The sequence below is a fragment of the Apodemus sylvaticus genome, chromosome 2 (genome assembly GCF_947179515.1).
Source record: "Apodemus sylvaticus chromosome 2, mApoSyl1.1, whole genome shotgun sequence".
In the NCBI taxonomy this organism is placed as follows: domain Eukaryota; kingdom Metazoa; phylum Chordata; class Mammalia; order Rodentia; family Muridae; genus Apodemus; species Apodemus sylvaticus.
In genome coordinates, this window is record NC_067473.1 from 10,616,363 (window position 1) to 10,631,712 (window position 15,350).

The following is a 15,350-nucleotide window of genomic DNA, read 5'->3' on the forward strand; positions in this document are numbered from 1 at the left end:
GGAGATGTGATAAAATGCAAAATGACATTTTTTGTTCTATTATATTGACTAAAGAAATTGTTAGGAATATAAAAGAAATCAATAATAGTATACATTTTCATAGTTGATCTCCAGTAGATATAAGTTTGTAAACACTGAAGTAATTCTCAAAGGAAACATGTTTTGTGTTGAAAAGAAAATGTTTCACATTTAAAATGCTAATATCAGATAAAGTAGCATTGTCTTTGTTTCATGGCCAAATATTTTAGTTTCCCTGCTAATTAAACAGTGGTTTTTTTTTCATTTTAAATTTCTTTTTTTTATTCAATATATTTTATATTTACATTTCAAATTATTTCCCCTTTCTTGGCTCCCCACTCTATCTTTGTTTTGGACAAAAATATAGAGGTATGGTATAATTTCATTTATTGTAAATAATTACATCTTTATAATTTCAGTGTTACAAATTCGTATTATTGCATACAAGTCTCATTTTTCTTTAAGACATTTAAATCAATTAAAATTATACAGTATGCAAATATATTATCTAGTTCGTGAACAAGAATTCCCCTTAACTGTTAATTCTCTTCTTAAGATTAATGTTAAGAGGATAGTATTTGGTGTTTTTACACAGATCACTGTCTACTTCTTGATAAAAAGAAAAAATCTAAACTTAAATTTGATGTGTTGGTATTGCTGGGTCTTCAGGAGGTAACTCAGACTCAAAAGGACATGCATGGTATGTACTCACTAATAAGTGGATATTAGCCAAAAAAAAGTACAGAATACCTAGGATACAATCCACAGAATTCAAGAAGGTTAACAAACAGAAGGGCCTAAGTGAGGATGCTTCAATCCCACTTGGGAGGGAGAAGAAAGAAACCATGAGAGGCAGAAAGAGGACCTGGTGAGAGAAGGCAGAGAAAGGGGGAATGTGATCAGTTATGGGTTGGGGGGAGATAGGAGAAAAGCCTGAGAGCTAACAGAATGAATGGAAACAGGTAACCTTGGGGATGGTAGGGGTGGGGGAACCCTCTGGAAAGTGCCAGAGACCTGGGAGGTGAGAAACTCTGAGGACTCAAAGGAGGGACTTTAAATGAAACACCTAACATCAGGGAGAGGAAACATGTAGAAAGACAGGGCATCAAGTGCAGGGATAGGGTTACCAGTCCACAGTCAAAGTGAGCTCCAGTGACCAGCCCTACTTGGGCTGCGTCTCAAGGAGATAAAGGCCTGCTGTCAACCAACAGATTGGCAAAGGATCTTCACCAACCCTAAATCTGACAGAGGGCTAATATCTAATATATACAAAGAACTCAAGAAGGTAGACCCCAGAGAACCAAATAACCCTATTAAAAAGTGGGCTACAGAGCTAAAGAATTTTCACATGAAGAATTTTGGATGGCTGAGAAGCACCTTAAGAAATGTTCAGCATCATTAGGGAAATGTAAATCAAAACAACCCTGAGATTTCACCTCACACCAGTCAGAATGGCTAAGGTTAAAAATCTCAGGAGACAGCAGGTGTTGGCAAGGATGTGGAGAAAGAGGAACACTCCTCCACTGCTGGTGGGATAGCAAGATGGTACAAACACTTTGGAAATCAGTCTGGCGGTTCCTCAGAAATCTGGGTATGACACCTCCGGAGGACCCTGCTATACCACTCCTGGGCATATACCCAGAGGATTCCCCGGCATGCAATTAGGACACATGCTCCACTATGTTCATAGCAGCCCTATTTGTAATAGCCAGAACCTGGAAAGAACCTAGGTGTCCCTCAACACAGGAATGGCTACAAAAAATGTGGTATATTTACACAATGGAGTACTATTCAGCCATTAGAAACAACAAATTCATGAAATTCTTAGACGAATGGATGGAACAGGAGAACATCATACTAAGTGAGGTAACAGTCTCAAAAGATCAATCATGGTATGCACTCACTGATAAGTGGATATTAGCCTAGAAACTTGGAATACCCAAGACATAATCCACATATTAAATGATGTCCAAAAAGAACGGAGGAGTGGCCCCTGGTTCTGGAAAGACTCAGTGTAGCAGTATAGGGGAATACCAGAACATGGAAGTGGGAAGGGGTGGATGGGGAATAGGGGGAAGGGAAGAGGGCTTATGGGACCTTCATGGATTGGGGAGCCAGAAAAGGGGAAATCATTTGAAATGTAAATAAAAATATATCAAATAAATAAATAAATAAAAAGGCCTGACACTATTACTGATGCTATGTGTGCTGCCAGACAGGAACCTAGCGTGGCTGTCCTCTGAGAGGCCCAACAAGCAGCTTACTGAGACAAATACAGATAATTATGCCCAACCAGTGGACTGAAGTTGGGGACCACTGTGGTTGAATTAGGGAAAGACTGGAGGAAGCTGAGGAGGAAGGAGACCCCACAGAACCAGCACTCTCAACTAACCTGGAGACCCCTGAGATCTCGTAGACACTGAGCCACCAACCAGGCAGCATTCAGGAACTGGTCTAAGGCCTAAACAGCAGAGGGCTGCCTGGTCTAACCTCAGTGCGAGAAGTGCCTAACCCTTGAGAGACTCACAGTCCCCAGCAAGTGGGGAGGCCAGTGAGGGTTTCCACGGTGGGATGAGAGGTCGGGGACTGGGGTATGGTCAGTTGGAAGGTGGGGCTAGGGGGAGTTGGTGGTGGGCTGCGCAGGTTGTGAGGGTGGGAGTTAGAATTCTGCTCACAATTAAAATATGCTTACTTTTGGGATTCTTTTCCTCCTACTGGGCTGCCTTGTCCAGCCTCAATGTGAGGGCTTTTTGCCTTATCTTATTGTATCTTGCTTTATCCTGTATGTCTTAGAAGCCTTCTCTTCTCTGAAGATGAAGTAAAAGGGTTGTGGATCCTGGGGAGAAAGAATGTAGGCAGAGGGCTGGAAGGTGTGGAGGGAGGGTCAGGATGTACCATTTATGAGAAGAATCTTTGTCTTTTTAATAAATAGGGGAAAAAAAGAAAAAAAACTTGAATCATTAAGGCTAAATGCTCACTCACATAAACCTTTTTTTTTTTTTTTTACAAATTCTTTTAACACTAGTAACTGAGCCCTTCATATTTGTATGTGGCTGTAGACACGTGTATCCCATGCATCCATTCCTGTAGAATGCATTTGCAGTTCACTAGGGTTAACTTCCACACTGAAGAGTCAGAAAGCACAGACACTTCCAAGTAATGAGGAAATGGAGATCCAGCTACAGGGACTGAAGAACTTCTCAAAGGAAACAGGGTTTTTTGTTTTTTTTTTTTGTTTTTTTTTTTTTTTTGTGGTGTTTTAACTTCTAATACAGAAGAGCATCTTCAAGAACATTATTGCACATCCACAAGGAAGATCAACTTCCTTCTGTTCAGTTAAGACCGCACTCCCTTCTTGGTAGCAGACTTGCTGCAAAGATGGGATTAGAATTATCTGTGCTCAGTATGCTTTTTGAAAGGAACCCAGCTGTTTGGAAGGGTTCAGTTATGCTTTAAGCCGAAGCACTTGCTAGTTTCTCAGGAAACTTTGTCCAATAAAAGAATGCTTTCTCATTTCAGTGCAGAGTACAAACAGGCTTGAGGGGCAGAATCAAGGTGGTACACAAAACCTTTCAAATCTCAAGTTTTCTCATGCTTGAAAACAGCTAATCAGATTTTAATCTGCTAAGTATGCTGCTAGGTTAATCTGTGGGTTTCTGGCACTAGTCACCATTGTACGCATAAGTGTATCGCAAGTAAATCAGTCCCTCCTTATGGATGCCAATGTAAACTATTAGGATATACAATACAGCTCATCTTTAAAATGAATGTTAAGTGCTAACATAAAATCACTTTGGGGACTAATATTTTCTCCCAGTTTTCTATGATTGATTTAGTGACATTGTGCATTGTTCATAAACAGTATTTGTGCTGTCCTTGATCCATGGTAGTTCCATGTACAATTTGGGAAACATGATTTCTTTCTTTAAACATCTGAAAACAAAGTGTAATGTGAAAGGTATGCAGATAATTTTTTTTCATTCAACACTTTTTCTTCCTGGAACTTCACATTAATCCTTTAAAAAGTTGCATGGCTCTCTAAGAAAAGTTTTGTGATGTCATATACATACCCCTCACTAAATGACATTATAAAGATCAAGAAATTTTCTGCAAATTTTGTAACTAATAGTATTAATATAGACAAAGCATCCAGTGACTGCTAAGGTTCAGATAGTGTTTTATTTTAAGTAAAATAACTTTACATGACAAAAAACCTCTACATATTTCATGTAACACATCTCTGAATAATAAACTTCTGAGGTAGGTAATGCCATTTGATTATAACATTTTAAATAAATTCAGTAACTTCTTCAAAAAATTATCCTAATGGGCTACAGAAAAGGCTCTATTAGATGTCATTGGTGTAGATTCAGTAGTCAAAGAAGAGAACTTTAATAGTTTATTCCAGACTGTCTAAAATACTCAAACCAACAAGCTACAGATCAGTCCCAACATTACCTTTTAAATTTATTCATGAATTGTTTTCACAACTCTGTTCCAAGAGTTAATTAAATGCCAATCAATTTCCATAATGTAAGGTACTTTGGGTAATTCTTTATGATGATGTGACCATTGCATAACAGTGTCCAGTGGATACACATCCCGATGCAGGTCCTAACTTAACTGGTCTTAGTATTTACGGGTTTATCAGTAAATTGTGTGTAACATGATTCGTTTTAAATCAAGGGAAAGATCATGACATCAGTTCTTGGAGATGAAAGGGAGAAAGTTGAGGCTTAAAATGAGGAGTAACCATACTAGGAAGTGCTAAGCAAGCCGCAGGACCCTGTTACCTGTGGCTGGGCAAGGTTGACACCACAACCACTGCTGGGACTAACTCAAGCAGCGCTAAAGTCACTAGAGTGTTATCCATAGAGATATTGAGGCTATGATCATCTGTTGTGACGTTGGTTCACACAGGCATTTGCCTATGCTGTGGTGCGGCCACCATTACAAGTGCAATGTGTACTTCTGCTGGATTTGGTGTAATTTCCTTTGTTATACAGTGTTAACTATGGCCACTTATTAATTCGGTTTCATTATAGCTCCTCCTGAACAGAAACTTGATTTGTCCTTATGAAATAAAAGTTCCACTTATATTATTTTCTATCTGGCTACTGTAACATTTAAGAAGCATTTTATCTACATCTATATCTATATCTAAATATCTCTCTCTATATATTACATAAAACAAATCCCGTGATTTCTATACTTCCCAAAATTAGAGTAAAAGCTTCATTATACTTGCCAGCTTTTTAAGGATAATAGATATGCTTGGAAGGGAATAATCTAGAGGGTGAAAACAAGCTCTATTCAAAGTTGTGGGTCACAACCTGTGGGTGACAACCCCTTTGGTGGTCAAATGACCCTTTTACAGGGGCTACCAAAGACCATCATAAAATGCAAATATTAATATTAAGATTCATAATAGTACCACTAGTATAGATATAAAGTATCAATAAAAATAATTTTATGATTGGGGATCACCACCATATAAGGAACTATATTTAAGTGTCACAGCATTAGTAAGGTTGAGAACTGGTCTAAAACCTAAAAGAGCAAATCTTTATAAATGAAGACATCGATTTAAATGTGGAAGAATATGTCATTGCATTTAGCGTCAACAATCATTCAAGAATTGCTTTTTATAAAAGCAGAATTTATTGTTCAGAAAACACTAAGTTGCAAACTTAATTTTGTACTTAATGATCACTCAGACATTAGCATTTTTCTTTTGCTTTTCCCCCATCTAATTAATCACAGTTAAGAGTAAAATGTGTTGAAACCTTGGGCTAGAAAGACGGCTCAGAAATTCAGAGCTCTTGCTGCTTTTGAAGAGGATACATGTTTGACTCCCAGGAACCATGCCTGGCAGCTCACAGCTCTCTGCAGTGCCAACTCCTCCACTAGCATTGGAGCTTACTGGCATGTGCTTGTGCACACACAATTAAAAGTACTGTAAAATATCTTGAAGGTTAAAAGTAACAAGAGTGCTTCAAAAGAACCCAAATATTTACGATAAGGTTGACTAACGTTTGCATAGTGCTTACTACTTGCATACCATGATGTGATTTACATGTGTAACTTGGCTAATGATATCAGCAAGGCTGGAGCTAGCACAGCAGGTCTTTCCACACAAGGAGGAGTAATTCCAGTAGATTACATTCCCAGCTGTTACTTCCTATGCTTAAAAAATGCTACCTCCCCCATATAGAAAATGTGTTCAGACAACTGTCATCAAATAGCACTCTCAGGTGTCAGAGCCAGATAACCTGCAAGGAAGGCAACACAGCTTACTACTGCTCTCTCCCACGCCCTAAGGGAAGTGTTGCCACAGGGTCTGCTATGCATTCAAAAGTCATTGCTTGAATTACAAGCAAGAAGACATGTCACATGTGTAATCTTTTTTTTTACTCATTATGAAAGTGAATGTGTGAGTTTCAAGCAACTAAAACGGACACTGAATGTAGTAGAGGTGCAAAACCACAAAACAAAACAAAATAAACCAAACAACAAACCACCACCATACCAATAAAAACCCCCAAACAACCAAACAACAACAACAACAAACCAAACCAACCAAACAACCAAACAACAGCAACAAAAAACACACACAGTGTAAATGTTCAGAGCAGAAATGGCAACACTTAATGATCTTCAACTTCCGTTTGATCTCATTCAAAGCAAACGCACGAGAAAAGGGAATGCTCATGTTTATCATTCAAAGCTATGCCATTAAAATAGTAAACCAAAATAAAAACTAAACAAACAAACAAAGAAGGAAAACTGTCTACAGACAGCGGAAAATCTCAGTGGTATCCTTCATAAACTCTGCTTAAGCAGAGTTGTTTGTTTATTAATCAGCATTTTCCTAACATAATTATAATCAGTAAATGTGGATATGGCTCAATAACAGGGCATTTACAGAGCACATAAATGGCCCTGGATTTGAACCCCATCACTGGACAAATATTAGGCTGATCAGCACATTAAAGCACTTTTATTACTTCTGAATAAAAAAACTCCATATAACTCAAATTCTATGGAATGAAATCAATTTTTGCTGGCAAAAAAAATTGACATACTTTGGATTTCAGTCTCTAAAATTAAAGGTAGTGTGGAAGTCTAAGACATGGTATTAGCCTGAAGTCAGTGAAGAAGAAAGTGTGACTCTTGGTAAATGTGAATCTTCTTCTCTTTGAAGGTGCCTTTTACGGAGCAGTAGAAATAAGAGGGATGCAGATCGTGTCTGAAAGTGAAATTCAAAGGCTTTAATGGCCCATCTTCCACATGGCAAGAACTATCAAAGTTTTTGACCCTTAGTTTCCATTGTGAGATATTAAATAGGAAAATGTATCCAGGTTATGTAGGTCTCTGTGTAGTCTGGGAGACATCAGGAGCCAGAGCTTAAGGAATATAGGACAGGGACATGACAGTCTGTGTAACTGACTGCTGTGAACTTTAGCAGCAAAGTTAAAAGGAAAAGACAAAGAACTTCAACTTGTATCTCAGAATCACCCAAGCAGCCCTCTTCACAAGGTCCTATGGAAAAATGAGAGCACATACAACATTGCTGACTTATAATTAAATCTATTGGTAAGAAAAGATTATTATAAATAAAGAGAATGGTTTAGAAAATCAACAGTTTATTATCAATAAATAGATATGGTATTTTCCATATAGTGTTTATTCTACAGGTTAAAAGTTGATGAAATAAAGAGAAATCTGTTGAAATGTCTTGAAAAGTTTTGAGGGATTTTGTGGTTGTTTGTTTTTTTTAATGGGTTTGAAGGCATTTAAGCAGTTCAGAAAAAACTATAAACACCTGTCTTTAGTAGGCCTTAAATATTAATTTCTCACTTTTTTTTAAAAAAAATTAGGATAATCATAAAGCTATGATAGTTATAATGTAAAATTAGCCAAAAAGTAAATAAAAGTTGGGTAAATATTGCAATTTTTTGGATATATTTTGCTAGTGCTTTCTATACATATCTCCCATTTCTAAGAAACCCTCCCCAAGTTTTTACTATAATTATACAAGTAGTTTCTGCATAATGTTCAATATTTAACTAAACCTTTAAAATCAATCTCATTAATATTTCAAAAAATCCACCTCCCTAGCAAGCCATTTTTAAGTTCTCTGGCTATGCTATGTGTTTTCTTTTGTTTCTTATTTCTCCCCAGAAATAGAACTACTAGGCTAAGAGCTTCTATCCAATTTTCAAACAAGTGCAACCCTTCTGAAACCCAGCAGGCACAGGCTCTATATTTAATGTCTGGCAACTTTCACTTACTCATAATTATTATTAAATAAATCTAATCACCACTGATAAAAGATCAATTTCATAAGAGAATATGTAGGGGTCACTGTATTTAAATAAATATACAAGATTGTAGATTTCTCAAAAAACTATTAATTAATCTATTTATGTCTGCTTTAATTCAGTAGATGAATGTCTATAATTGGACACCTGGAGACAGACAAACTAAGGGTTAACATATACTGTGAAAAGATTTTTCCCCTAAATATCTCAGTCCATAAAAATATGGTTCCTGAGTCTGAACAGTTATATCCTTCCAAACAAAATACAAGCAAGAAGCTGATTGATCAGGATCAACTTTAGCTAAACTCAAGGCTGAACAGGGATCAGCCTCTGTGGATTTTTCTGCTTCTTTATCAAGATCAGGAATAAGGGAAAACTCATCTTACAACATCCATTGCTCACAGTTCTGTTCTGTTAGAGATTATGCTTCCCCAAGGGAAAGACTTCCCAAATTCTCCCTACGTTTATCATGAGCATTATCACAGAATAGGCAAAAAAAAAAAAAAAAAAACAAAACAAAAAAACAAAAAAACAAAAAAAAACCTTATCTCAGATTCTCAATTTGAACAACTTTTATGCCTTCACTTTTCCAATGTCTCTCTGGATTTCATTTACTAAATTGCTAATACTAAATAATATTTTCTTTTAATTATTAATTTTATTAATACTAATAAACACATTGCTTATGAGTACTGAAGCTGGCCAACGTCTATCTCAAGATGTAGGCATCGGAATAAAATGATCAGTGGGAACCACAGTAGAGCAATCCCTGTGGAAATGTATTAACTTGGGCTGGTGAGGCTGATCTCAGGACAAGCTTCTCACCAAGGCTAATTTCCCTCTCTGAGCTGCAGAGTAGTAGGGGAGAAACAGTTCTCAAGGGCTGCTTTCTGATTTCCATAGCCTTCCACCCATTCATAATCCATCAGTCCATAATCAATAAATATTTTACAAGCATTAAGTCTTGCGGTTGTTTTCCCTTGCAAACACCAATATTTTTAATACCAGATAATGGTATTGTTCAATTGTAGTAGACTGGACCCCAACCTTGAACCTCCCATTTGTTGCCTATTGCTATTAAGGGGTTAACATATCATAAAATGTAGCAACACAACTTTCTGAATTTGCGTTCAAAGTATGTCACCTTGGAAAATACTGGGACACTAACCCATCTTCTTCAGTGGCATATAATACTGCATGTTTACATTAGATGATCTAAAATGATATATGATGAATTCTCGATAAATTCCACTGACTATGTTTTCTTCCTTGCAGCTTTAGAGAAGTTTATGAGGCTTTCTTTTCTCTTGTTTACCTCAGAACTTTTTTTTGGGAGGGGGGCAGGTTAATTTTATGCTGAAAAAACAACTGCTTTATAGTATTTCTTCCTAATGGATCACAGCATGAATAGCAATTCAGAACACAGCGATACTCGATACTCAGAATTTCAACACTGGCGCAAGACAAAGTAACAATAGACAACAAACTGTCGTACCAATAATGCTGGTTATGAGTGAATCACATCTCTCCTGTCCACCTGTGCCACCCAGGAAACTGCATTACCACCATAGGAAAACAAAGGCGTGCTACATTTGTACCATAAAGTCTCCTCTAATGAAACTTTTACCCCAGGAGCATAATTTTATTTCAAGCAAAGACATTTTTCAGCCAGATTCCAATCTCTCTAAATTCACTCCACAGCCTGCAAGGAGCTCATCAAAGCAAGGTTAGAAGACAGGGAGCTTGAGCTCTGACAGACTTGCATCTCCATCCTCCTCTATGCTACAAACACGCCCCCGTGTCTGGAGCCAGAGGAGAGCCCAACCACAGAGAAATCCAAGTCAATAAGAAAATCCCAGTCAATGAAGAATAGTTTGGGGGAACCCTTGTAATACCGCAGTCTGCCTCCCCCTCAACACTAGAAAGCTCTCCCAGCTCCCAGCTTCTTAATCTCTGCCCCTCCTCCTGCCTGCTGGCCAGGGGCGATCTCTGGGGTTAGTCAGTCTGCACGTGACTCACAGTGCCCACATGACATGACCATGGGCGGGGGAGAAAGACCGAGGAGTGAAGCAGGGAAAAAGTTACTGAACACTGGTCAAAACGTCCAAACCAATTTGTCCCCTTCCTTCCTCTCCAGCCAGTGGCTCGGAGATCCCTAGGGAATCGTTAGGGACCAAGGTGTCTCCTGACTAGTTTTGGAGGTATTGCAAGCGTTCTCCACTTGCCCCAATGCCCAGAGCTTCTCCCAATCTCTCTAGTGACATCTCCACACCTCAAGTTGCTCCATCTTCCTTTCTTCCTCCTCCCTTGCTTTCTTCCTTCCCCGAAAGCTCGGTGTCCACTGTGGGCATGCCACTGACGCACATTCTATTTGGTCCCAAAGCTCAGAGGAGGTCAGACAAGGCCAAGCATCTTCCAAAGGGGAGGGTCCAACTAGGCAAACTAAGTTGCCTGCTACACTACCACCTGGCTTAGCCGGCCCCCGAGGCCCCCTGCCCCGGTCCCTCCAATGCTCCGAACACACTTAGGGTGCTCTCTGGACCCCACCCCGCGGTGGCGCAGCATACTCCCATCCAACACCTGCGCCCACCCTATTGATGCCCTCCCCACGCCGGGGTCCCACCGCCCGGCAGAGCACCGAACAAGCTGCGCTCACCTTGCTTGACACACTTGAGCCGGAGGGGGTCCTTGCAGTGTTTGATCACGGCCAGAACGTCCCTGATGGTGAGCCCCGCCACGGGGGTCTCGTTCACCTCCAGCAGCAGCTCCTCGGACACCAACTTGCTGCCGCTTTCATAGGCCACCTTGCCGGGCTTCACCTCCCCCAGGTAGGGGAACTGTCCGTTTTCGGCGCCCCCCTTCAGTTCAAAGCCCAGCTGGCCCTCCGGGTTCCTGCCAATGACACTCTCGTGGACTTTGCTAGTCCAGTGGCTTTTCTTTTTCAAGCTTTTGGACATGGCAGTAGGGTGAGTCGCCTCAGTTCCTGAGGGTCCTTTGGGAAGGAGGGTCTGGGAGTCAAAATCGGGATGGAGGAGCAAGGGGGCCAAGGGAAGAGGGTGGCAGACTTTGCCTTTCTCTCCCCTCTGCTCCGCGCTTTCCCTCTTCTTTGGATGGAGTGTGCCGGAGGAAGGGGGAGGATGAGAGGGACGGCTGGGCAGAGGTAGGAGAGCTTGGGTGAGGTTGTGCTGTCCCTTGAATGACACTCAAGGCTTTGGCCCCGCAGCAGAGGAAGCTGTGGTGGCGTTGGCGGCGTTAGCGGCGGTGGCGGCGGCAGAGCCAGCGCGAGCAGTGGCCGAGCTGGTGAGCGGGTGGCGTGGGGGTGGGGAGGAGGGTAGGGATGCCGGGGGCCACTCCTGCGTGCTGCGAGTGGGGAGCGCGCGCGCGCTCGCCGGCCTCTGTGTTGTTTAGCCGATATCCATGGCAGCTGCAGTGGCAGGGATAGGGAGCGCGTGTGTGTGCGCGTGTGCGCGTGTGTGCCCGTGTACTAGTTGTACTGTACTGGCAGGATGCGAGCGGGCGGCGGGGAGGGGAGAGGGGTGGGGGGGGGGGATGCGAGCGGAGGGAGGAGGCGCGCGCACAGAGTAGAGCGCCAGGGAGGGCTTCGCCGCCGTCTCCCTCCCTCCGCGGCTTGACCCGGTAGTGAAGGCGCCGGGAGAGGCAGGCCCCGGGCCGCCCCGCAGCCTGCGGGAGGAGGCGGCAGCCGGGAAGGAGGGGAGCGGAGGCCGTGGGCAGGCCGGCGAGAAGAGCCTGGATCCCTGGGTGGACCTGTCTTCAGCTTCCCTGCGAGCCGGGCTGCTCGCCTGCTGGACACCCGGACTTGCTCACACCCCAACATGGACCAAGCAGAAATTCGGGGACCCGATGAGGAGCCTGGTGCCTAGTGGCCCATCTGCAGCACCGCCAGTCTTTTGGGACTCCATCCCGCCGCGAGAGGAAGCTGGAGTTCAGGGTCCTAGCTTGGAACTGCGGAGGGGCCTGGCAGAAGGAGCGGGTGGAGAGAGACTTCACCGTTGGCTCGCTCCACTTTTTAGTCTTATATTCTTCGCAAAGTTCTCAGAAGTGCCCCTCCGATAGAGGAAAGTTAGAGGAAGGAGTCTGGTCGTCCTGGCTGCGAGAAGAAGGTGAAATAACATCTGCAGAGCAAGGCCATGTGTCCCCTGGGAAGAAACTGAAGAGGATTGAGTGGAGACAGAATAGAGGGCACCTGCCCTAGTTTAAATGTGGAGAGGGGCGGTGGGGGAGGCGTTAAGGAGATGACTGGAGTGAGAGCATAGACATAGAAATGGTGAGTTTAACCTGGACAGGAGTTAAGAAGTCTTAGGTTAATCAGACAAATGGCCTCTGCTACAGGAAAGGAAAGAAGGCTCTTGGTGGAGTGCGAACTCAGCTGGCTGTAGCTCTGTCTAGCTCCTTCCCCTTCCTAAATTTAGAGCCAGGTGGAAAGCTAAGCAGGACACAGGAAGCTGAGGGCCGCTGACTTCTCCAGGGAAACCCGGGGTGGTGCTTTTAGACTTTCTGTAGCTTAAATTGCATTTGCCTAACTTTGAAATAATAAGTTTCAGATAGAAAAGAAACCACTCACCCACTCATCCCTGTAAATCAGAGCATGGGAATTATCAGCAGTTAGGATCCTTGATGTCTGGGATGGAGGAGGAAAGCTTTGCAGTTCAAAAGGTTTAGCTGGCTGACCCAGACAGAAAGGAGGGGTCTGAATGCCGGCTCTGTGGCTCTCCAGGAGGACCACTTTTAGCAGGCTGCTCCACCTTTCTCGGTTTGCTTCTTTGTAAATAGGATTAACAATATTAGTGGGGAGAAAGGCAGTGGGGAGAAAGGCAGGCCAGGCAGGGAAAGGGCTGCCCTGCCCTGCACAGGTTTGTTGGCTTTGAAGAGGTTCTTCCTCTTCAGCGACCCCCACCCCCCACCCCCACCCCTGCCTCATTGGAGAGGACAGAAAATTAGGTCAGAACTGAAGATCTTTGCAAAGGACGCATTTGCTTGACGTTGTGCCTTTTTCCATTTGAGAAAAAGGATGTCCAGAAAATTGGCTATGACTGGTGAGGGCTCCCCAGTCCTTGGCCTTAAGGAGTGCTCTAGAGCCAGCAAGATTTCCTTTGAAAGCCCAGTCTCATGCAAAGTTGGGCTGAGAATGAGAAAGCACCAAGAGATGGGGGGGGGAGGGGATATAGAACAATTTGCATTTGTTTAACAGCAGTTACAAATGACCTCCAATGTGTTCTAATTGTTCTAATTGTTTAATTAAAGTTCTAATTGTTTATCAGGCATTATATTATGGTTATATTATGTACTTTATATACTTCTTTACAGGGGAGGAAAGGAAGACACAGAGAGGTAGATTTCACAGAGATTTGTTTTTATATCTTACAAAGTTATGCATCTAACCAAAGTGACAGTACATGCATTCAGATGCTGCAGGTTGTCTTCACACCTCTGTTTAGTCACTACCTTGGGCTACTCCCTCTTACCCACAGTCCTTAGCACACTTCATAGCAGGACTCAGTATCTTGGGACCATAGCATTAGGCCTGCTCCTTTTGTGGAACAAGAAAAACAAAAACAAAAAACAGAGAAGCAGCTGCTTTCCCCAGGAGGCTTAATCCTAATCCTGCCTTCCTTAAGGTGGCAGAGCCACAGTGCTGTGTCAGCTCCCAGATCACCCTGTGCTGACATGCATGTAGTTATCTGTCGGAATCAGAATCTCCAAATGCCTCTCTCTTCCTCCTAGTTAGTTTTTTATCCACTCGACACACATTATACTTTTTCTGGGAAATAAAGCTGCAATTGAGAAAAATGCCCCGGCCAGATCGCCTATCAGCAAGTTTGTAGGACATTTTAAAATTATTATTAATGATTGAAATGGAAGGGTGAAGTGGTCCACACCATGGGGAGGGAGTAGTACACCACCATGGTCTTGTGTGGAATAAGAAAGCAGCTTGGGTCAGCCACATGGATAAAGTAAGCAGTTATCCTTTGTGGTCTATACTTTGATTCCTGCCTAGCGGTTCCTGTCTTGAGTTCTTGCCCTAAATTTTCTCCAGGGTGGATTGTGGGACAAAATCAACTCTTCCCCCAAGTCCCCAAGTTGCTTTTTTTTTTGTGAGCGTGCTCTATCACAGCAACAAAAAGTGAACTAAGACAGGTCCCAGTGACAATGTCAAGCTTTGTCAATCAATGGTAGAGTGGTTCAGACACTTCTGGTTCCTGTGTGATGGAGTCTGCAGGTAACTCTCTAGCCAGGGGTATAAAGAATTCAGGAAGTTGTTCTGATCCCATAGCACATATTAAGAGAGTCTTTCTGACTGATCACAGACTTTCTTGAAAGTTTTCCCTAGTAGTGCAACTGGTATGTCCTCACCAACTTTGTGACATCTCAATTTTTTGACCATTGAGAAATGACCACATCAACATCAACGAAATTGAACTGCATGGCTTTCGGCCTTGTCAGGGTGAGAGGGGAGAGCAAAGGAATAGGTGGTCTGGGTTAGTCTCTCCTCGGATTGAATGCTATCCTATAGCCCTGTAGGTAGTGACTGTTTCCAACAGTGGGATTTTCTGTGTTCTCTAGACGTGTCTTTTCTATTCCACCTTCATTTACTACACACATACACCTATATATACTGTAAATTCACTGAAGTACTGGTATGTGTGTATTAGTATATATACATATATGTCAATATGTGTGTATATATATGTATATATAATGCTAATTTTCTAATTTAACACCTTGTACATGCTAGGTAAGTACTGTACCACAGAGCTATATCCCCAGAGCCCTCTATTTCTTTTTTTTTTAAATTCCAAACTGAACATGTTATATTTAAGAATATAGTTGTGTATATACATATTTATATGCATACAATAATAATTAGTGGAAGAGACATGAATTTGACAAAGACCATGGGGATATATGGGAGGGTTTAGAGGGAAAAATAGAGAAGGGAGAAATGATGCAATTACATCTCAATAAAACCAGCCACAACAAAAACAATAC

General features: G+C 42.0%; 1 protein-coding gene across 2 annotated transcripts in view; it reads right to left on the minus strand.

Moving 5' to 3' along the window:
* Positions 1 to 11,651, minus strand: part of Magi2 (membrane associated guanylate kinase, WW and PDZ domain containing 2) — a 1,455,128-nt gene extending 1,443,477 nt beyond the window's left edge. For both annotated transcript variants that reach the window (XM_052173111.1, XM_052173110.1), the window contains exon 1: positions 10,999 to 11,651. In XM_052173111.1, coding sequence (XP_052029071.1) covers positions 10,999 to 11,299 — 301 coding nt within the window. In that variant the 5' untranslated portion in view covers positions 11,300 to 11,651. The remainder of the gene's footprint in view (positions 1 to 10,998) is intronic.
* Between the last annotated feature and the right edge of the window lie 3,699 nt (positions 11,652 to 15,350).